The sequence below is a fragment of the Scardinius erythrophthalmus genome (assembly GCF_964197995.2).
Source record: "Scardinius erythrophthalmus genome assembly, chromosome: 14".
Taxonomy (NCBI): Eukaryota; Metazoa; Chordata; class Actinopteri; order Cypriniformes; family Leuciscidae; genus Scardinius; species Scardinius erythrophthalmus.
In genome coordinates, this window is record NC_138234.1 from 16,391,993 (window position 1) to 16,415,213 (window position 23,221).

The 23,221-nt window shown below is 38.2% G+C and overlaps 2 protein-coding genes across 3 annotated transcripts; both read left to right on the forward strand.

Moving 5' to 3' along the window:
* The first annotated feature begins 6,939 nt into the window (after positions 1-6,939).
* Positions 6,940-11,751, forward strand: LOC308702564 (uncharacterized protein). 2 transcript variants are annotated; one of them, XM_081385521.1, is made up of 7 exons: positions 6,940-7,089; positions 7,221-7,326; positions 7,561-7,893; positions 8,464-8,775; positions 9,378-9,497; positions 9,580-9,641; positions 10,045-11,751. In XM_081385521.1, the coding sequence occupies exons 2-7, from the start codon at positions 7,278-7,280 to the stop codon at positions 10,096-10,098; spliced, it is 930 nt and encodes a 309-aa protein (XP_081241647.1). In that variant the 5' UTR covers positions 6,940-7,089; positions 7,221-7,277; the 3' UTR covers positions 10,099-11,751. The 2 variants fall into 2 exon arrangements, with proteins under 2 accessions (XP_081241647.1, XP_081241648.1); XM_081385522.1 differs by lacking the exon at positions 7,221-7,326 and having other exon boundaries at positions 6,951-7,089.
* A 354-nt stretch (positions 11,752-12,105) lies between these two features.
* On the forward strand, positions 12,106-15,745 carry LOC308702558 (uncharacterized protein). The gene is made up of 6 exons (XM_081385510.1): positions 12,106-12,204; positions 13,095-13,361; positions 13,488-13,799; positions 14,070-14,351; positions 14,494-14,636; positions 14,982-15,745. Exons 1-6 carry the CDS (start codon positions 12,159-12,161, stop codon positions 14,988-14,990), a joined length of 1,059 nt encoding a protein of 352 aa, XP_081241636.1. The 5' UTR covers positions 12,106-12,158; the 3' UTR covers positions 14,991-15,745.
* Positions 15,746-23,221: the final 7,476 nt, after the last annotated feature.

The following is a 23,221-nucleotide window of genomic DNA, read 5'->3' on the forward strand; positions in this document are numbered from 1 at the left end:
AAAGATTTTGTTTAAAAGTGGGATCTCAAGTGTCTTCAAGTAGTTGAACTCACGTATATTCACATTGTCACATTAACAGATTTACGTTTGTTTTGTATTTCATCTTTTCTGTTACCATCACATTTCTGTTCATGATGATGGTTTATATTGAGTTCTGCAGTGTTATATAATGTATTGATTGAGTCATTGAAAGACTATTACATTCATATGAATTACTGTTTTCTCTTCATTACAGATGTCATTCAGCCGTCACTTCTTATCCCGCTGATATCAGCTGGTTTACTGATACTGGTCATAGCTGTAGTTGTGTTGGTGAAATACTTTCACTGTAGGAACTGCAAACAAGCAACACAAGAGGGCAAGTATTACCTTATTCAATTAATGATATGAGACTTTCTGGGTCAAAATAAATTGTTCAAAAGACGTGCTGCAATATATGTTAAAACCGATTGATAAATAGTCAATTGTAAATGCAATTAAAATTTAATTTACAAGTTAAACTGTTCATTTTTAAAACTACATATGAAAAGAGACGGTACACTTTCTTTAAGTAATTTAAACTTCAAACTGGAAACATGTTCCACTAGATGGCAGTATAACCCATTCAAAGGAAATGTTGCTTTATTTACTCATAACTGTAGATTAGAACAGGATAAGTGTGTGATACTGATGTTAAATACACAAACTCTCCTCACACTGATCCACACATGTTTGTGTTTGTAGATCTGACAATCACAGAGTCTGAATACACAGAGATCATCTACTGTCTTCAGATGAGAGATCTGCCACAGGTCAGTAAACACTTGATCATTTATTGTGGGAGTCTTTAGCTGCGTCCCAATTCAGAGGCTGCATCCTTCAAAGGCCGCATTCAAATACCGATTGTCCCAATTCGAAGGCTCCTCCAAATGCATCCTTCGTTTCCCGTGAAATAAAGGATACAAAAGATGGATCCTTTGCGGCCTTATACCCCAGAATTCACTGCGCGCCTGTGACAACAGGATTTCTTTGAGAGAAATTGCAGAATTAACTTTAAACGCAAGTATTGGGTTTCATCTTACTCCAATATCTAATGAAACAAATATGAAGATAAAAAAACTTTAAAGTGATTAAAATGTTGACGAGATGCTATTATAATAGTTTATACTCTATTATAAACAGAAATGGACCATGCGAACATATTTAGTCAGTTTGTGAACCCTGTTTTGTTTTAAGATGGGTGAATATAACTTTTAAAAAAGTCCCGTACAAACTGGCCTTCGAAGGATGCAGCCTTGGGACACAGTTATCGTCAGAGTCGGCTACTTTTATACAGTGTTTCGCCCGCATTCGCGGAAGAATGAACGTAGAACCGATGAACGAAACTGCTCATCATTGGAGTCATGGATATTTTGTTTAAGCACTTCAAAATCCTACTCTCTGTTACAGCCGATTCAACAATGTTTTAGATATAGATCAGACTGATTAATTTGTGATATGAGCGTTTCTTTTCGTCTTTAACAGAAACCATTGCTGGATTTGGGCAGAACAGAGACAGCTGTGAACTATCAACACATACAGTGAAGATTATTATTGTGTATCAAAGTATATGCTACTGGAAAAGGTTTGCACAAATCGAGACTCATCAGACTCAGGCAACATGTTTCCAATCTTCTATTGTCTAATTCTGGTGTGTCTGTGTGAATTGTAGCCTCAGTTTCTGTTCTCAGCTGACAGGAGTGACGCCGGTGTGTGTCTTCTGCTGCTGTAGCTCTTCAAGGTTCAAGCGTTGTGTGTTCAGAGATGCTCTTTTGCGAGTGCTTATTTGAGTTACTGTAACCTTTTTATTAGTTTAAACCAGTCTGGCCGTTCTCCTGACCTGTGACCTCCAGCATCAGCAAAACATTGTCACCCACAGAACCGCCACTCACTGGACATTTCCTCTTTTTCGGATCATTCTCTGTAAACCCTAGAGATGGTTGTGATTCCTAGAGTGATGTTGGAAATGCTAGTGTTAGCTGGAGGTTTTTTGTTTAAATTTCACTTTGTTTAATCTCTGTGTTTGAAATTCTTAGCCAACATCTTTGCATTGAGTTTATATTAAACAAACACATATTTACACATAACAAATACATATTTAAAACCATTTACCAATTATTTCTAAAATGAGCCTCTGACAAGTTTGTGCAGTGATTAAAGATGTACATCTAGTGCATATTTACATGGAAAAACAATTAAAAACCGGCATAGACACACATTCTGTGTGAACGGCCCAACGCTATCTCACGACCAATTCGTACGAATTCGTACGAATGATAAAAAGTTGGCTAATTCGTACTAATTCGTACGACCTCACTCGTACGAATTTGTACGATTTGTCTAAACCCACGTGATGGGTAGGTTTAGGGGCGGGGTCAGGGGTAGGTCATTCGTATGAATTCATACGAATTGGCCAATTCGTAAAATATGTACGATTTTGCAAAAAACGTACTAATTCGTACGAGTCAGGTCGTATGAATTCGTACGAATAAGCCACCTCGTAGAATTTGTACGTTTTCCCGTGAGATCGGGCTCCAACGGCCTCTAGTGGTCCTCTGAGTGCAGTGCTGGGTAGATTACTAACAAATTGTAGTCGGTTACTTATTCAAAATTACCATTTTTGTAACGTAATCCATTAATTTACAGGTAATATAATTGGACTACTTTTTGATTACTTTTAGATTAATTTTGAATTTAATTTATTTAAATTATTATTATTTTTAAATAAATGTATTTTATTTTATTATAAAAATTATTATTTAATTAATTGAATTTGAACTTTTTTTATCACATTGATTTGAGTAGGATAATCTTGTACCATATTGATATAAAATACAAAGAGAAAGAAAATATATTCCATTTTTGTAATCAACAACAAGAAGTGCATTAAAAATTACGTTATGTCAAGGTTTTCCAGACTGGGGTTCGTGACGACATTTTTTGTCCACTAATCTCCTGTGTAGCCTATCTGTATCCTGTTATTATTGTAAAAGTTCAAAAAACTGTTTTTTTGGGTTTTTTTTGTTTTTTTTTAAGAGAAAAAAAGTTAAATGATTTCTGCAAATAAATGGTGAAGTTAACGGATAACTTTCTTTATTAAATGTCTGGACCTTTTTTTCAAAACAATTCTGAATGTTTGGCGCCTATTTTAACTAAACCACTACCAGCTGTTGTCTGCATTTAGTTGCTCAGCTTGTCAGACAGGACATGTTTGTTCAGCTAATACTGGGCATTTTCCACTGTATTTCACATTTTAGCTCTGAGCCCAGCAGAAAATCTGCACTGAACGCTTCATGTGTTAATATCAGTGTTGCTCCAATAAACATTTTACAAAAATCTAGAAAGAATCTTTTACTTTTCGCCTACTGCTTCAGTCCAAACATGACTAATATACAGAATGACTAACGAATAGCTCAAAATAGTCCACTTATTTGCTAACTCATGACACTAGAGGGAGGCAGAGCAGAGCCTGTCAACTTGGACACAGCCAATCATCTTGTCTCAGTTAAACTCCTTCACATTCAATTTAATTTCATTTATTACCGTTTCAGAGAGAAATATAGCAGCATGTTGATCTGCCAGTCGTGGGTCTTTCATGCAGAGACTCTCCTCATGTGTTTGTAATAACCATGACACATTTAAAAGTTAATGACCAAACATATCTTCACAAAAGTTCACAGTGCAGTTGAAATATAATGTGGATAACATTGAATAATCATCTTTTCGTCAGGTTATATGATTATTAATCACTCAAACCCCTTTAACTAAACCTCTACCATCAGTCTCGCATATCCACCATGTTTGTAGTTTTCTAACACTTTTCATTCCATGTTTGTAGTTCTAATCGAATCCTTGTACAACACTCAATGGGTTAAGGGCAATATTAGCCATTAGAGTGCGCACAGATCTGCACTTCAGATTCAACTGGAAAAAATAGACCATCTATCTATCATTGGAAAACTCATTTCAACATGCTATGATGGGATGCACTAATTCTAATTTTGAATATCATTGGCTGGTCCAGCCTGAAATATAAGCATGTTTAATGCTGTTTGAACATAAAAAACATTATTTATGGGGCAGTTCAGTTCAGACTTTGTTCTTGATATGTTATGTGACAATGACAGCAGTTTTTTGAGATCTCAGGATTTCCATATTCAAATAGATAGGGCTTGGTCGTGAATGCCTGAAATAGCTACTCAGAGGTGTTGGAAAAATGGCCAATGAGTGAACTAACTTTCCCTGCAAGGGATTTTCCTTCTGATGTGGATTTCTGACACGGTTAAAATTATATTTATCAATTCAAATTGAGGTCTTTGTCTCATAATGTTCTTTGATGCAGTCTTATTTTAGGCTCGCCAATGCATACAAGTTTGTGTATGTTGAAGAATTCATTGAAGGTAGCAGTGTAGCTCAGTCCTTCAACAGCGATGTTAATGTGTCGGCCTTTAAAGAACCTTAACCCAAAGATCTGTCTGTGGGAGCTTTGAACAACAGATACAGCATTGTTAGGACCTCCCACTGGAAATCCTGCAATACACAAGGTTATTCCTGAGAATTGCCGGAAATTCCTGAGTATTGCTGTTCCATTGTTTGATTCACACCCATCATGTTTCTGTTTTGTCTTGATGCTTTTGCATTGAATCAATTGTGCAGAAGGCCTCTTTTTTTAAATGTAGAAAGAACAAGAGCTTCTTTGTTTCTTGTGCCTTTACTAGCAGCTCAGAGTCAGAATGATACCTGTGGTCAGAAGTCAGAACTATTTAGGTCAGTGTAAGGTATCAAGTGTCTTTGTGTTGTTGTTGGTTGAATGCAGCAGGTGGTTTTTTGGTGAACCTATTATTGGGCTCACAAGAGTGCACTTGAGTGTTAGTGTGTATAAGGTGTATGAGTGGGTGAAGAGATGCTCTTGCGAAACTCCCTTACCAGGCCTCAGCGCTTCACTGGAAACTAATGTTGTCAGAACGTTGCGGGAACTAGAATGAATACTTTGACACAGGTATATTCAAAATGAGTTTAAAAATAGATTCGTTTTTAGTGACATTTATATGGAACATTTCTTATCTTTTGTTGATGACGCAAAACCTGCCAAAATAAATACGGCTCAGGACATCATCTTTATTAAAGTGAATGCACAGAGTCAAGCTTTTATTTCAGAACAAAAGGAATGAATGTCCCAGTTGAATGACTGCATTTTCTGGTCCTTTATGTTTGTGAACCAGGTGTGAAAGATGAAAACAGGTTTCAGGTTTTAGATATTTAATATAGTTCTCACAGTAAGGGCCGATAAATAAGCACAAAGCTGCTCAAGGCGTGTTTCGATAGACAAATATGGAAACACGATACAGCTTTACCGTCATCTTTCTAGCCGTTGCTGGTTTTGAATACACCCATTTTATCAGGATGGTCATGTGACCCAAAACTGGTGAAGGTTTAAATGTTGAATGTAGCTTGTCATACAAGCTCGGGGGAAAAAAAGTATTGTTTCAAATCAGTTCAAATTAAATAGCAGAAAACTTTGAACAGTTTGTGAAACTTTTTAACCTGATGGTGGCGCTAGTTTGAGTTTGAGAGCCAATGTGAGACTCGCATTGCAGATTACAAACAGAAATTCCTTTCGTTCCTTGTAAATTATTGAAATAAAAGTGATAAGCAGCATTGTAAGTCTACAATAGTTTTGTTTCATGTTGATTTATGTCGCTGTTAGGTTAAAACAGATGTCTTAAGGCCAATTCACATTGCACCGTCAAACGCCGACCAATAGCAACAAAAAATACATTGGGTTTGTCGATTTAGTGTGTTATACCCTTCTTGTGTCTGTTGGCATTGATTGGCGCTGATTGAACATGTTCAACCGTGAGAAAGTTTACACAGATGTTGTGTCTTAGCTGTGAAGGAAATGGTGGCCTACCAGAACCCAACGTGTCAAAAGAATAAAACCCTCTAGATGTAAACTGATAAGAACAAGGCTGTAACAGTTTATCGGTGGTCTAGGGGTCGTACATTGGCACTGTTTTACCTGTTACTCTGTTACTACCAATTTTTTTCTATTTATGCAGTATACTATTTCCTCTGTGAACATAATGTAAAAGTATGTATCATACCTGGAAGCATCGTGATGTTACCTGATGTAAACTCTGTGGTCATTCAGACTCTGTTGGTTAGAGATTTACGTTTGTTGTTGGGTTTTGTCAGATCCCCTGTTGGCGTTGGTTGGCGCTTGTAATTGCCAATTGAATGTTTTGAATGTGTTTGTGTGTTGGAATGGCTGAGGAGTACTTTAATCTAGTGACTGTCGGCATCTTGTCGGTGCAGTGAAAATTGGCCTTTATATTCAGCAACATGACTATGTTAATAGCCTAATGTGTGCAGAGGCAAAGCAATCTTTATCCATCAGTTCCGGATCCTGACCACTATTTGCAAGCAGCATCAAGTTTCGCCCACTAGTGTCTGCTGTGCCTCATCCTCTTCCTTATTATTTGCATATCACATGGGTTCTTTAGAATAATGATATTGAATACACTACTTATAATCCAATATACTATTAGACAACTAAAGACAACTTTTATGTGTGCATGCTTCATATAAATGTGTTTCAAATGTCACGGGGAGAGCTTTCCAGATAAACCCCGGCTCCTCCCAAGATTTCCTCCTTATCTGCAGCAAGCATATTAACATTCCACTGGCACCAACATTTTGAAAACACTGTTCTTGAAAACGTTGGACCAATGTGTAATATCAAGAGAGCTATAAAAAATAAATTGAATTTAGGGGCCCTTTTACAAATTATTCAACTTAAGAAAGTTTAAGATGCAAAATAAACAGATGATCAGAATAATGGATTAAAACATAAATACTTATGAATTACATAACCCTACACTGATCTGCCGTTTCATTTGACAGATATTAATATCCGCCCCCAGAGAGAGAGAGAGAGAGAGAGAGAGAGAGAGAGAGAGAGAGAGAGAGAGAGAGAGATGGTGTGTGTATGTAAGTGTAGCGTAAACTCCTAGATCCTGTTTCTGAACGGACTTCTAACATGGAACTGTATCAGCTGATTATTTCTTGCTTGTAAATGTTTTAAATGATTACTATGGATATATATTGTTGTTATTGAAAATGTGTAACCTGAGAATGGAAATAGTTTTTCTAAGTGGATCTCCAGATCGCTGAATGTTTTTTTTTTTTTTTCACGCACTCAGTTTGTCGCGTCATGTTTGCCTGTATGTCGTCGAGTGTTTATTGAGAAGTTCAGAAAAATGTTTCACAGCGCATCTTTCTTCTGTCTGTGTTTATTGCTATCGAATGGTACGTTATAAACATCCTTTGAAATAACAAGAAAAAAAAAGAAAAAAAAAACCACTGCGAATTAAAACTACTGTGATGTTTCTTATTTGTTCAGGGACAATTTACACAAGGCTATTAGTTTAAAGTCCCTTTTTTATAGTGTTAAATATTTTTGTCCTAGGTGATCTTCCTCATAAATATTATATTTGATGTTGATCAGGTTTGTTTGTTTATTTATTTATTTATTTTTCTCAGGTGTGTTTGGTGAAACTGATGAAGTGAAGTCAGTGTCAGTGACTGAGGGAGATTCTTCTGTCACTCTAAACTCTGATGTTCAAGTACAGAGAGATGATCACATACTGTGGATGTTTGGACCTCAAGACACTCGAATAGCTGAAATCATTAGAAGAGACCAAATAAACTCTGTATTTGTCAGTAATGATGGAAGATTCAGAGACAAACTCCAGATGGACAATCAAACTGGATCTCTGACCATCAGAAACATCAGATCTGAACACACTGGACTTTATAAACTACAGATCATCAGAAGCAGAGGAACTTCATACAAGAGATTCAATGTTACTGTTGGTGAGTAAATGATTCTCATGATGACACTCAAAAATAAAACCTCTCTTGATTAATCTGGATGTTCATAAGTATTTAATAATTGACAAAAGTGAAACCTAAACCCATTTTCTACATTTGGTTTATACATCAATGGCTGTACTATTCTTTTGCACTTCCTGAAGGAAATACCATTGCTGTTACAAGGAGGTGAAACAATAGTGTTGACGTTTTAGGAACAATGTTAGACCAGCTGCAAACCCACATTTAGAGAGAATAGAGATTAATATTAAAATAAAGTTTAGATGAATTAACCAATTATAATACAGTATGCAATTCAATATGCAAATACAACAGAATGTAATGCTGTCCGTTGCATTTTGAAAGCACCAGTAATTCAAAGGGAGATTTATTCCTTTCATCTAATCATAATCTTCATTTTTGAATAATAGCAGAAATAGAGCACAACAAACGCAGATTCTGTTGAGCGGTTGATGCTGCAAATAGACACAATAAAGAAATCATTATATACTGTATTTTAAATAATAATTATGTTGTACTTATTAAGATGTAAATGATTTTTATATTTTCTAGCTTGTCTGCCCTTTCCTATCATCACCAGTAACTCTTCGAACTGTTCATCATCATCATCATCATCATTGGCATCCTCATCAGAGTCCAGATGTTCACTGGTGTGTTCAGTGTTGAATGTGAGTGATGTGACTCTCTCCTGGTACAAAGGAATCAGTGTATTGTCCAGAATCAGTGTGTCTGATCTCAGCATCAGTCTCTCTCTACCTCTGGAGATTCAGTGTCTGGATGATTCCTACAGCTGTGTCGTGTCTTATTCATTCACCAACAGAACTACACACCTCAATAACACTGATCTCTGTCAGCCATGTCCAGGTATCACAATATAACTTATCCTCTAAATGTGTTAGATTAATCAAAATTGTGTGTTTTATAGATTTAATTTAATGTCCATGAGCTTTTTGGTCATCTATATGCTAAAATATAGAAAATATTTTCTCCTAAATATCGACAGTTCATTGATGTTATCTTATACAAATGTTTGTCCAATAAAGAGCTCTGTTGAATGTTCCTCCACCTACATCTTAAATAACTTCTTCCAGCCGAACATGGTGTGACATTTGAAATAAACTAAAGTCTATTGGCATTTTAAAAAAAATGACGTCTTCGATTTGTCCCACCCAAACATCCTGTTTCAAGGAAATACATTAACAGTAAAACCAACGGTGTTCATCAGATCATTTTTAATAGTGGTAAATATAAGTTATGAACTTTATAAATTAAAGACCAGATAGATAGTTGGACTCTTTTTCATATAGATGTCAAAATATTCAAGTAGCCTACTTTACTTAAACGCCTGCTAAGTTGAAACCTAACATGTTAAATCACATTTAGATCCATCACTATAATGGTTTATTTAAGATTTATCTGTATTATATTCAGATTACAATAATGACTGTGTTCTCTGTTCATTACAGCACTGGACCAGCGTTCAAGTTTCATGATGGTAATAGCTGTTACTCTAGCGCTGCTGACAGTAATAGCTGTAGTTGGAGGTTCGATGTGCCACAGAAGACGTAAACAACCAGGAAAAAAAGGCAAGTATTACCATTGAAATGACCATTTCAAGTTAATTAAATGTATTTTAGTTTATTAAATGTCTGATTTTTATTAAAACAGTTAAGGGTCATGATGAAGAGTTGGATTACGCTGTTCCAACATTCTGTACACTTCAGAGTACGGTAAGATACTGTATATTTTATTACTGTATGTACTGTGCTGGTTTTCAATATGTAAACGCCCTCGGCTTTTTCAAATTCCTGTAGTCAAGGTGTGTGTGTGTGACATGCACCTTATTGGTATTTCGACTCCCTGCCAAATTATTACCCCCCTCGTTGAAGTCAGTACCTGATTGCCTAATCCTAATCCCTCCCCTAATCCTAACCCCTCCCCACAACTAATCTAAACCTACCAATACTAGTGGGGTAATAATTTGGCGGGGGTAGAAATTCGGCACGACACCGGCCCTGGGTATAATGATGCCAAAGGTTTTTATCTCTCATTTGTGGGAATTAGAGCTGTATGTTACTGTCACTTGTATATTTCAGTACGGCTTGTATTTTTGAACCTTCTTTTTTCTTGCAGGACATCATTGCAGCAGATCAGTACAACACAGTGTACTCAGCTATTGTGACATGAATTTAAGATCCAACAGATTGTTTTTTATTGTTATACTTCAGGTCAATACCATGAATTCTGCCAATTCCCCCAATCTGATCACTTTGACATCATTAATGTTTTTACTCCGTTTCATTACATTTCATTTAGGAGCAGCTAAAGTTAAGGTCTGAAGTCACATTTCCTTAAAATGTCCACTTTTCATAGAATCAGTCCAGTATTTCCATAAAGAATTTATCAGTATTAAAAGGACGGTTTATGAAGGTGGCATTCAGCTTGATATTTTACATATTATGCAGCTTATATTGTATCTAAGTTTTTATATACTTTGTGTCACTTATTATGTATATGCCTATATTTTATTTTTATATTTTTTTGTGTTTTAGTGTATCTATTTTTGCATACGTTTTTTACATAATTTATTTTATTATTCTTTAATTTGGTAATTTAGTTCTGTGTTAGTATGGTATTTGTTTATTTTGCCTTTGTTGACCCCTGCAGTTGTGCTTTCACGGGTGGTTAAAAATGTTTAAAATTGAGGAAGGTTTCCTTAGTGTTCTAGTTTACATTGCATCTCCACCCTCATCCTATTTCTAAAAACAACTTAAAAGGATCATCCTATATATTTTCTTTGGGGATTATTACAGTATCTTATGCTCATATTATCTTTAACTTGAGCTGTGGCCTTCAGGACTGATCAGCACTCGTCTTTTTTATTGGCCGCATACTTCATCAAGGATGTCTCACCCGTAAAATTGACCCGTTAACATTTCTTGTGAAGCATAAATTGTAATTTCTTGATGACTTTGAAATGTAATGTTGTTGTTTTTTACTGACTCTGTGGATGACAATTGCGACCCCTGGAGGGAGCAGCCTTCTAAATGAGACATGAAATTTATGTGCCCTCCTTTACTCTATGATCAATGAATTAGCAGTACCTGGTGGATTCATCAAAACAAGATGCAAAGTTTCCAGACCCTTTATCCTCTCTGTTCCTCAGCGTTGGAAGGAGTTTCCAGCCTCCATCGATTATTAGACCATCACAACGTTTAAGAAACAGCTGAAAGTAGCTCTTCCACGAACACAAACCACAAAGGCAGTTCCTAATAATATCTTCTGTCCCTTCCAGTTTCTGTTCTTCTAAACTTGTCAAACCTGCCATGGCAGAACTGTGGATATGGTTGTATGTAAATGTGAATAAAGTCCTACCCTGTTGATAGCTGAAGTGATGTAAAGGAAGTTAATGCTGCCCCCTATAGCACAAACAGTGATATAGGGCTAACAAAATTATGTTCTGCAGCTAACAAAATTATGTTCCAAGAATGTTTTGCTAATGTTCATATTAAGTTATAAAAACGACATTTATGAAAACCACTTAACCAGAAGAGGAAGACAGAAGAGCTCAGCTAAAGTAATTTGACTGCCATCTTTTGCATATCCAAATAGTCTTGTGACAGACGAAGACACATTTGCATGTACGTTGCACAGCAAAAGTAGTGAGTGGAAAAACAAGCTAAAGCTCACTGAAACACTGATCTAAGATATTCAACCACAAAATGTCAATGTATGTGCACAATAGTTCATTTGCTATGTTTTGATGTGTTGAAGGCTGATCATTTTCTTTAAAATGCATCAATAAAAAAATATATCACAAATAAGCATTTCTAGAACCTTAAAGGGATCTGTCAGGCGCTTCATGTGTACATTTCAGGGGTTTCCACTATGTGATCATTTTATGGATTTAGTTCAAATTAATGTTTTTAAAATAACTTTTTGTCATAAAATGTTCTTTAAGGTTGAGTCAGGAATGCAGGGTTCCTGAACCTTTTTTTCTAAGAGTGTATAGTGTTTGATTTACAAGCACTGACTTGCGTGACAACTCATGTTGCGCAGGTGCATTTCTACGCATTTGTTTTCTTTTGGGATTGTCTTGGCGTAAAAGATGACAGAGGTTATGACACTTAAAAAAAATGTAGTACAAGTTTCTCCAGTTAGTTTACTGGTTTATTTTTAGGATGAGAACAAACAGCAGAGCAGCTGATGGGAACACGTTAACTCTTCATCTATTCAAACCGAAGAATATGAATATTTTTCTTGCTTTGTTCGGTGTTTATCTGTGTATAGATGGTGAGTGATGCATTTTTTTAAACTATGCTCTAAAATTAAGCCTGATCTTCTGGTCTCCAGTCACCTTCAACTTCAACTTAACAGCTTTGTTTAACGTCTTAACGTCTTCTGTACATAGTAGGTTATGTCAGTGGTCTTATTTTGCCTCTGGCTGCAAGTTTATGGCAGCTATATGACCATATGATAAAAATTTACTATTGACGCTATTTCTTCACTCTTATATCAATATAACCCTGCATTTCTTTATCCATACAATGATAGTTGTCATAATTATGACTAACAGTTACAGATCTTAAGATTATTTATGACAGAACACAAAGAAAAATAGCCAATGGGGGTCAAATTTTCGGGGTCCAAAAAAAATCTTAAAATCAATGTTACTTTGTCAAAATTATGTTTTAATAATATAAGATGAGGAATTTAAAAAAAAAATGGTTTCATAAACTGCTTTCTAAGATCAAGTAAAAAAACAACAACAACAGTGGCTCTCATTCACTAATAATTGCACAGGAGAACTTCTCATGAAATAAAATCTGCCTAATTCACAAAATGTACAAACACACATATTTGTTCTTCAACTCGTTCTAAAGTTAATGAATTTGGAGCATTGTAAATGAGTGGCCACGTTCCTGAGGTTGGGAATTTGCATAAAACCAATTTGCCCAAACCAATACCATTTTTATTTTAAAATCTTTCTTTGAATATGGCAACATGATACCTCGTTCTGCAGTATTCCTATGATTAAATCACTGACAGAGACTGGTGTCTGGAATGTGTCATAGAGCAACGAGGTCAACCCCACCCTTACTCTTAGCTTAAGGCTTCTCTCTATTTCTTAGTAAAAGTTGATCTCAGCGGCTTTGTGAATAGGTTGTTCCAACTTTTTCCAGATGTGAACGATTATGCGAGGTATGAAATGACGACAAGAGTGACTGAGAGAGATTTCATCATTCTTCACAATGATATTAGTGAAACACAGCAAGATGATCACGTGTTGTGGATGTTCGGATCTCCAAACATTCACACCCCTGAAGTCTATGAAAGGATCATCTCGACCTCTGACAGTTACGAGAGGTTTAGAAACACTCAGAGCAGGTCACACATTATCTGGAGTTTCAGCGACACTCAACCTCGACAACAAACCATCTCCAGATCGTGTAAGTACACGTTACAATACTATTAGCAAACCCTTTTGAAACTCTGACCTAAAAAAGCTTCAACAGAATGAAAAGAAATTACAAATCAAAATGAATATCAAGTTTAAACTGGATTGTGTTTTGCAGATTTAAGAGATGAAAAGAACGCTTTAGTGAAGGAGGGAGATTCGGTGACGTTTTGCCCTGATGCTTCTGAACTACAGAGCGATGATGTGATACGGTGGAAGTCTGGAGATCATCTATGTATTGCTAATAACAATAAAATTATTAATTGTGATAATGAGAGATTCGGAGACAGATTTCAGCTGGAAAGGCAGAACGGATCTCTCACCATCCAGAACATCAGCATTAAAGACGCTGGATGTTATGAATTTATCATCATCAGAAATGGAAACGTACAACATACAACATTAAAGTCTTATTGTGTTAAAGTGTACGGTAAGCAGTTTTCTCCCTCATAAATTTCATCCTGGTGAAAATCAATTTGTCTTAAAGACAGAGTTGACTCAGAAATGAGCATTGTAATTTAACCTCAGGTTGTTTTTACACCTGTGTTATTTTATTTCTTCAGTGGAACAGTGATGTGTGTCATTCATGATGTGAGACTGGTTTATACAGCAGGAAAATCTTACTGTCTATATGTCAGACGACAGTCAGATATATCTCTATTGTTGAAGCTGTTTATTTGCTCATTCATTTGTTTTTCAGGTTCTTTGCCTGTTCCTAACATCAGCAACAGTTCTTCATCATCATCAAGCCAGAAATGTTCACTGGTGTGTTCAGTGTTGAATGTGAGTGATGTGACTCTCTCCTGGTACAAAGGAATCAGTGTATTGTCCAGCATCAGTGTGTCTGATCTCAGCATCAGTCTCTCTCTACCTCTGGAGGTGGAATATCAGGATAACAACACTTACAGCTGTGTGATCAACAATCCCATCAGAAACCAGACCACACATCTGGACATCAGTGAACTCTGTCACACATGTGAAGGTACTTCAGCTGTGATGTTACAGCCTTCTGACCTGTATTGATACATGAATATTTCCTCTTCCAGATGAGGTATTGTGTGTAGACTCAAGTCAGACAGACAGGTTAGTTACAAAAAGTGCTGTTTTCCATTTGTTTCTTACAGAAAAGCACCACCATCTGATTATTACAGAAAAGCGCCACTACTATTTTATACTTATACCACTGATAGTTGTTCCAGTGCTGCTGGCAGTAATTGCAGGAGGAGTGAGGATCTGGTGCAGCAGAAACCGTAATCAACCAGAACATGTAAGTATCATCACAACTTGCATAGAGGGAGTAGAAAATAGTCATGGAATAAAATAGAAAATAGAAAATAGAAAATAGAAAAATTTAAATAAAAATGAATTTGGTACAGAAAAACAAAAATCAGAGTGGACCTCAAGGGAAATAAATGATAACCCTTTTATGATACCTAATCAGAGATTAATGTAGATTACACAGATTGTACTTCCAATACTGACATTGCTGTTTTCGCTAGTTTTAGTGAATTTTCTCTCTGTAAAATTAAAAAACTTTCTCTCAGTTTTTAATAGCAGCAGCATTTTCCTTTCTGATTTGTAATTTTTCCCTATGATTGTGTGTTTTTTACAGGATGCTTGAGGAGCAGATCATGTAGGCTATATTCAGAGTCTGTGCCTAATACTAACACTGAGACTGCACAGAACAAAACTAATGTGTGGAGATTTGCAATTTGTGAACATAAAGCAGGATAGAGTACAAAGGAGAGGAAACAGACATATATAACATCAGATTGATCAGAGATGCATCAGAAAAAGGGAGACATATGGCATAAAATATAGTGTATTACAGTATGTGATACTGTAAACTGATTAGCATTGTAGAGACTGCCATATTACTGTAAATCACCCTTCATCTGTGTAGATATTCAGTCATATGGCAGTGAAACATTTACTGTATTGCCATCAAACTCTGTTCTAGCACAAAACCTCATGGCAGTTTCATAACTTCATCACACCTTTTGATAACACACTAGATATATACTATTAACAACATTATGGATTCAATTTCATACCGTAATGTAAGTGTATTTTCTAATGTGGCAACATAGCCTGTATTCCTGTCATTAATTTATTATGTATTTTGCATTGTTTGCTGTTGAATGAACTGATTTTTAAAATACTAAACTGAAAGGAGATCGTACTGTTGTGTTTAAACCAAATGTTCTCATTACATATTACAATAATCTTGTGTTTGAAACAATGATTATGTGGACTGAAAATATGTGCAACTGAATGAAAGCATTACATCAGGTTTTGAAGCTTTGTTACAAGTGTGATCAGTTTGGATTTTTGTACTAAGAGTTTTGAAAATGTACACTTTACTTGTGAAAATAGTACCAAAGAGAATAAAATAAAATAAAAACTGTAAAAATATATTTCAATGCTTTTGCATTCTCTCTCAAACATTTTACATTCCCCAGAGAAACATTGGCTTGCAAAGAACTCACATTATTTATTTCCACAATGGTTATTATAATGTTTCTTATTTATTGTTTTTTTTGGGGGGGTTAAAAAACGACACAGAGCCATGTTTAATCAGGACTTTTTTTTTTTTTTTTTAATCAATGACCCTTTGAGACATTCTAGTAATTGCTGAACTCATTAATCTGTTCTACAATAATTTGAGAAGAGTGGAGGAAATAATACAGATAAAACCACAAGATAGGCAGAGCTTATAATATATATATAAAACTATGGAGTAGTTTTTATTCTTTTTCTTTTCTATTTCCTAATATTTTTTTAAACCTAAAGCTTTCAAACAAACAAATCCCATTTTGCTAAAAAAAAAAATTAATTGAATTCTTCCATCTAGTTTACACACATTAAAACCTGCTGCTTGTCAAATAAATGCATACACACTGTCTGTCTATTTTTGCAATTGCATATGTATAAATGGGTTTTTTTTTTTCGCTTTTTTTTTCCGCTTGTTAAATTTTATTCTGTTTTTATCATCTGTCTTGCCACTGTCTGTACTGTGAAGCTTATGTCACCATCCTAGACTGATTCCTTGTGTAAACATACTTGCCAATAAAGAATACTGATTCTGATTATACAGTAATTATTAGACCATGGTTAGCTGCTTATTTAAACTGGGAACTGACCCTGTATTAATTTCTTATTTGAAATGCTTCTGTTATCGTTAGTGAATTGCTATTTAGGTTTGGTGAAAAGAAAAGAAAAAAGTGTTATGAATATAAACTATGAGTGAGTTGTATAATTGTGGTGAGTTCAATTCAGTGACACTAGAGGGAGCCAAAGACGAGCTCGACAACATTTGAAATCCCCAGCTAAAGACGTGGAGCATCAGTATCAAGCGTGGAATCCTGACAGGGTTCAGTGAATCAGTTTATATCAATTTAGCAATTCAGACAGTTTGATTGTAGCCTAGTTGTTTTAGAGATGAATTTGTTGCAGGTCTTCGTTTTGGTCTTGAATTTGATTACCTTGCTATTAGTTACAACATTGCAGGGGCTAACTGCATGATATCAGAGACTGCTTCTCAGTACTCAGATGCTTCCTCGTTTGATCCTCCGTCCTCCAGCCCGTGACCCAGAAATCTATCGAACCCTTTCGGGGGCATTCAAGGTCGTAAGGCATCAAGGCACGTCTGAATCCAATGTTAGCTTCACTTCTTTTCTCCTGAGATACCTTCATCTGATTGATTTTTGATGGCAGTATCCTTCACTGCTTTTGATATTCCACAATCCTGTGCTTTCCATTCTGTGACAGTTGAGCTAAAAAATAAATATGGCATTCATCAGTTTGCCTGTAAATGAAGATTAGGCTCCAATTCTCACTTAATTAACTATTAACTATGACTTCTGCCTCAATAAACTCTAATTTCTGTTTATTAATAGTCAGTATGTAAGGAATAATTGACGACAGGCCGTTGAATTATTAGAAAAATAATGCACACCCGAGGTGGTAATGCGGTCACGACGCGAAGCGGAGGCCATGGCGGAGACGACCCTTCGGGCGGCCACGACGGAGACCTTCCCTCGGGCGGCCACGGCGGAGACCTTCCCTCGGGCGGCCACGGCGGAGACCTTCCCTCGGGCGGCCACGGCGGAGACCTTCCCTCGGGCGGCCACGGCGGAGACCTTCCCTCGGGCGGTCAGGGCGGAGACCTTCCCTCGGGCGGCCAGGGCGGAGACCTTCCCTCGTGCGGCCAGGGCGGAGACCTTCCCTCGTGCGGCCAGGGCGGAGACCTTCCCTCGGTCGGCCAGGGCGGAGACCTTCCCTCGGGCGGCCAGGGCGGAGACCTTCCCTCGGGCGGCCAGGGCGGAGACCTTCCCTCGGGCGGCCAGGACGGAGACGACCCCTCAGGCGGCCAGGGCGGAGACGACCCTTCAGGAGGCCAGGGCACAGGAACAGGCTCAGGTGGCCATAGCTCAGGAACAGGAGCAGATACCGGCTTAGGAATAGGAACGGACACCGGCTCAGGAAGAGACACAGGCTCGGCGGCGGCCATCTTGTCCGGAGACACTGGATCGGCAGACGTGACGTGAACAGTCTCTGGAACGGCAGACGTGACATGAACAGTCTCTGGATCGGCAGACGTGACCTGAACAGTTCTTGATCGGCAGACGTGCCAGGCCGCCGGGCTGGTGCCGACAGGGCGAGCAGCTCGGGCGGGGCCGGCAGGGCAAGCTGCTCAGGTACGGCCTCCGGGACGACAGCGGGCTATTCGGGGACGACCTCCGAGACGACAGCGGGCTGTTCGGGGACGACCTCCTGGACGACAGCGGGCTGCTTGAGGATGACCTCCAGGTCTTTGGGGAGGCTGGAGGTCTTCCTCCTCCTCTGCCGTTTCTGATGGCGATGTGCAGGCTCTGGGCTGGACAGAAACCGCGGCGAACAGAGCTCTGGGCTGGGCGGAATCAGCGGCGGATGGAGCTCTGATTCCGAACATTATGGACATTATGTTAAACAGACCTCCTCGAGCAGCCCGCTGTCATCCAGGAGGTCGTCCCTGAACAGCCCGCTGTCGTCCCGGAGGCCATCCCGGAGCAGCCTGCTGTCATCCAGGGTCGAAGAGGGGCTAGAGTGGAGAATGGTGTCGGGATTCCTCTCGACCACCTCCTCCACTGCGGCCTCCACGGGTCCCGCGAAATCTGACCAACCGGGTCTCCTCAAAAAATCATCTTCTCTCCCGCTCGGTGGCTGGGGAAGAGACATTAAAAAAAATTCCGCTGGATCTTGTTTTGACGGAGTCCTTCTGTCACGATACACACACAGGAAACAGGGAAAGTAGATCCAAAAGCAGTATGTCTTTTATTTAGGGTAATCCAAAATCGTAGTCATCCAGGCAGGGGTCAAAATCACTCAGAAGTGTCAAAAGAAGGGTCAAAAGACCTCAGAAGTGGTGTGACAATAAACAAGGACTCCGTAACAAACACTAAACAGGCAGGGTATTTATACACACAGAAACTAACAATCATGATGTGGAACAGCTGGGTGCAATGATCAGTGATGAGTGCAGACAAGGATTGTGGGGAATGCAGTTCCTAATGTGAATGACACCGTGGGGGAAGAGGACCTCTAGTGGTTACCCAGGGAACACAAACCAGACACTGTGACAGCACATGCACAAGACTCAGGTGCAAAAGCTCAGTGCTCTTAACCAAAGACTTAATATATAGAAAAATGATGCACTCATATTCATTTTGAATACGAGAAAGTGCAGCACAGTATGGTGGAATAAGTCCCGCCTTCTAAATAAAATAACCAACCACTGATTGATAAATTGATAGATAAAATGTAGCTACCCTTAGAAGTTTCGGTTGCTATAGACCAGTGGTTCTCAATTCCAGTCCTCGTGACCCACTGCTCTGCACATTTTGTATGTCTCCTTTATTTAACACACCTGAACCAGATCATCAGCTCATTAGGAGAGACTCCATGAACTGAACTGAATGTGTCAGATAAGAGAGACATACAAGATGTGCAGAGCAGTGGGTCACGAGGACTGGAATTGAGAACCACTGCTATAGACCTTATGCGCCAGAGAAACGAGGGCGCCGCCATCTTTAGAATCGTATCTTTTAACTTCCGTTTTTGCGGTCGCTCTGTATATTTCTATGGCATTGCTGTCCAGGAGTAATTAGCTTTTGAAGTGGATTTACTTGTAAAGTTACCGAAAGTTATCATGAGGACTGTAATGTTTAAAGCAGATTAGTTGACCGGGAAGATTTTAAAACGAGCCTTTCATTAATAAACATGCAAAATCGCTGTGAAAATACAGACCGGAAGTCAAAAGACAACGAGAGCAGCGCTGAAAAGGGGCGGGGCTACATAAGGTCTATAGAAACAGTCAGTGTTCTGAGCATTGCCTATTGGCTGTACTGGTCTGAAAAATAAGCTTTTTTACTATTTTAACATAAGGAACAACATTTATTGGACAGTTCATGTCAGATTTTGTTACTGACTTTAAATATGTTATTTATTTGAGAGTTCGACAAGCAGTTTTTTTAATTTCATGAATCCCCCATGGTCTTGGATGCCCGAAACAGCTGCCCGGAGGCGTTGCAAATATGGCCGCTGAGTAAACTGAGTGAGACTTTCCTTGACTTTGCCGCAATTCACACTAAATACACACTATCTCTAATAATTAATCACAATCAGGAACTCAGGATCCCTGAAAAGAGAATCGTCAAGAAGATCTTTCCATTGTAAGGTAAGTAATTTAGGTATACATATAATTTAGTAGTAAAATGGCAAATATTACACATTTTATTGGTACGGTATATTTTGAAAAACGTTTGCAACTACGTTTTATCCTCATTACAAGCACAAAAGTTACGGAATTATGCCTTCTGTTGAACTACTGAAGAGACATTTAGAAGTTTATTTGAAAGTGCATAATTGTATAAATAAAGCCACTTCACACTTTCAACACTTTGGCCAAACACAGGAAACTTGTCATCTAGCCTACTGTAAGCAGAAAGTGGTTAAGTGTGGGTATACTGTGACGGCCCACAGTAGCCTACATCTGTCAGCAGAGTTAAATGAAACGCTCCTCCTAAACAGTGATTGGTGAACTTCGGTCCTGGAGGGCCACTGTCCTACAGAGTTTAGTTCCAACCCTGAAAAAATCACCTGCCTGTAATTTTCTAGTAATCCTGAGGACCTTGATTAGTTTGCTCAGGTGTGTTTGATTAGGGTTGGAGCTAAACTCTGTAGGACAGTGGCCCTCCAGGACCGAAGTTGCCCATCCCTGGTCTAGCGTGTCAATGTGTTCTGTTAATCCTTATACTGTTTCAAATCAGCGGTAACCTAGCCTTTTATCAAAACCCCCACAGTAATCCCATAGCTTTTGTGTGCAAACTTTTAATATCTAATACTACGGTGATTTATATGCTATAGCTACTACTATCAATACATATCTTACTATTTAAAGAGGACCTATTATGCCCCTTTTCACAAGATGTAAAATAAGTCTCTGATGTCCCCAGAGTGTGTATGTGAAGTTTTAGCTCAAAATGCCCAACAGAATTTTATTTACAGCACGTTTAAATCATAATTTTTTGGGTCTGTGAAAAACGCACTGTTTTAGTGCTTCTCCTTTAATGCTAATGAGCTGCTGGTTCACGGCACAGGGGGCGGAGCCTAAGCAGCCGCGATCAGAGCCAGAACAGGGAAGATGATAATAATAAAACAGACAGTCACAGTAATGGTGTTCATTTCGACCATAAAAATGCCTACAGAGTCAGAGAATATATGCTGTATGGAGTTGGAACAGGTATAGTTTAGTTTAATTACGATTATAACCTATTTGGCATTGCTTGTATACACTATAATGCAAGCCTGCTGTAGTACTCTAGCCTGGGTTTCCCCATACTGCCTTGCTCGCAGCGCGATTTTATTCACCATAGACCAAATTTTCCCCTGAAAAAGGGAACCCATCACAGAACGGGGAGGGAGCAGCAAGACGATAACGACACCGAAGCAGTTTGATTATATCTATGGATCCAACATGGCATCAGACTCGACGTTACCTTCTACCCTCATGTTTATCTTGCACAAACGGTAATATTCGCTAAACGCCATTGTGTAGAAATAAATCTTTGACCCATCGTCTTTTTCCTCGTCGAATTTCTGTCACTCTACATACGTCATCTGGTATAATTGAAGCGATTGGCTATGAGCTACATACAGGCGCATTTGATAGACATTCATAGCGCCCAATAAACGGCTCTGGGCATTCGTAAACCACGCCTCAAATACGAGAAAATGAACACGTGGTTCCCAGACCAAGTCTCAAATGAGACTTGGTCTGACGTTAGCCAGGCTAGTAGGACTCCGTCTGACGATCTGAATTGTCTGAATGATGACACAAAATATACTGATGAGTTTAATAAAGTTTACTGTATGTCACACAAAAGATGAAGCATCAGTTTTTCTTCAGAAAATCACTGTTAGAGCTGAGTAAACAGTATAAGAAGTGCATAAGTAACTTACATAAATTTCTGTAGAGTTGAGGGAGCATTTTCTTTGAAAACAAAATGAATCCACCTCGTCTTCAGTGGCTGGCAGATTTCAAGAGTAAATAGAGAGAGCTATGTGAATGAATACATCCAGCTACAACACCTTCAACGCTTGGGAGATGCTTCGACACTTCTCGTGAGTGCATTGCTGCAGCAATGGTGGATGTGTACAACTCGCGGTGAACTCGATCAGGGTGGGTCCAAGTTACAACGGCAGTGTCAGTCAACACTCGTGGGCGGGGCCTGTGGCTTTAGTGACAAACAGGTCGTTTGGAGAGACTGCTTATGATTTATGGGGATTAAAAAAAAAGGAGTGAGTGGATTTTTATCACTGTAGGGTGTTTGTAGGGTGCACACACTGCCAACACACATTTATGTCCAAACACCATACAAAAGTGAATTTTTGCATAATAGGTCCCCTTTAAAACCATGCCATTTACTTCACAATCATAACCAGTTACAATAACCACGCAACACGTCTTCGTTAATTATGTATCTGTTTATTTAGTTTAAAAGGAACATAGCTTTGACATACCATCTTTGTGTCTTACTGGCGTCTCCTGTTTGTTTGTGTAAAGGAATTTTTGCCGCAATTGTGGGGTTTAAATGACGCTATGACTTCCGGGTCAATTCAAAGTGACCCGGAGTTTGAGTTATTAATTTTTTAGCTGTTAATATGACTTGTGGCTTTGCCAAATGTTAGCTGGAACCATAGAAATTTTGTAATTTTCTAGTTTTATAGATGTAGCATTTCGGCTGTTTTTAAAGGTCCCATTCCATGGATTATTTTTATTATTTTATCATGTTTCCTGGGGTGCCCTTATAATGTTAGTATGTTTTTTAGATCAAAAATTGTTATAATTTAGAAATAAAAGGCATATTTCCTAGCCTGATTTCATTCCCTGGTTTGAACACTCTGTTTGAAGGGGCGTGTCTGCTGTGAGACTTCAGTGTAAACGCCCTCTGCTGTGATTGGCTGAAATGTTTGCATATGAAATATCTGGCATTATATGTGGAACTATCTGGAAAACTTTTACTATTACAGCTATTATACGTTTTTACTATTACAGCTATCGGGATTAACGAATCGTGAGAAGTATTTAGATCTATTTCAATCACATAAAAGGTTGCAGTGATGAGCATTGAGCAGATGACAGTCTGTTGATCGCGTGAAAAAAGATCTTATCATTGCAACGCACTCTCTTGTCACTTTCTGCACTCTCACTAATGATTTCACCAATGCAAACATGAGGCATATAAATACAGTAAGCGCTTCGTTGTGCAGTGTAACAGCGTCATTGATTTCATAACGAGTTTTGGCAAG

Bases quoted from the DNA above. Each gene is read 5' to 3' on its own strand.
- LOC308702564 (XM_081385521.1), top strand. From the start codon at position 7,278: ATGTTTCACAGCGCATCTTTCTTCTGTCTGTGTTTATTGCTATCGAAT. The intron at 9,498-9,579 runs GCAAGTATTACC...TTATTAAAACAG, and splicing joins TAAACAACCAGGAAAAAAAG to TTAAGGGTCATGATGAAGAG. The intron at 9,642-10,044 runs GTAAGATACTGT...TTTTTCTTGCAG, and splicing joins TCTGTACACTTCAGAGTACG to GACATCATTGCAGCAGATCA.
- LOC308702558 (XM_081385510.1), top strand. From the start codon at position 12,159: ATGAATATTTTTCTTGCTTTGTTCGGTGTTTATCTGTGTATAGATG. The intron at 12,205-13,094 runs GTGAGTGATGCA...AACTTTTTCCAG, and splicing joins TGTTTATCTGTGTATAGATG to ATGTGAACGATTATGCGAGG. The intron at 14,352-14,493 runs GTACTTCAGCTG...TGTTTCTTACAG, and splicing joins ACTCTGTCACACATGTGAAG to AAAAGCACCACCATCTGATT.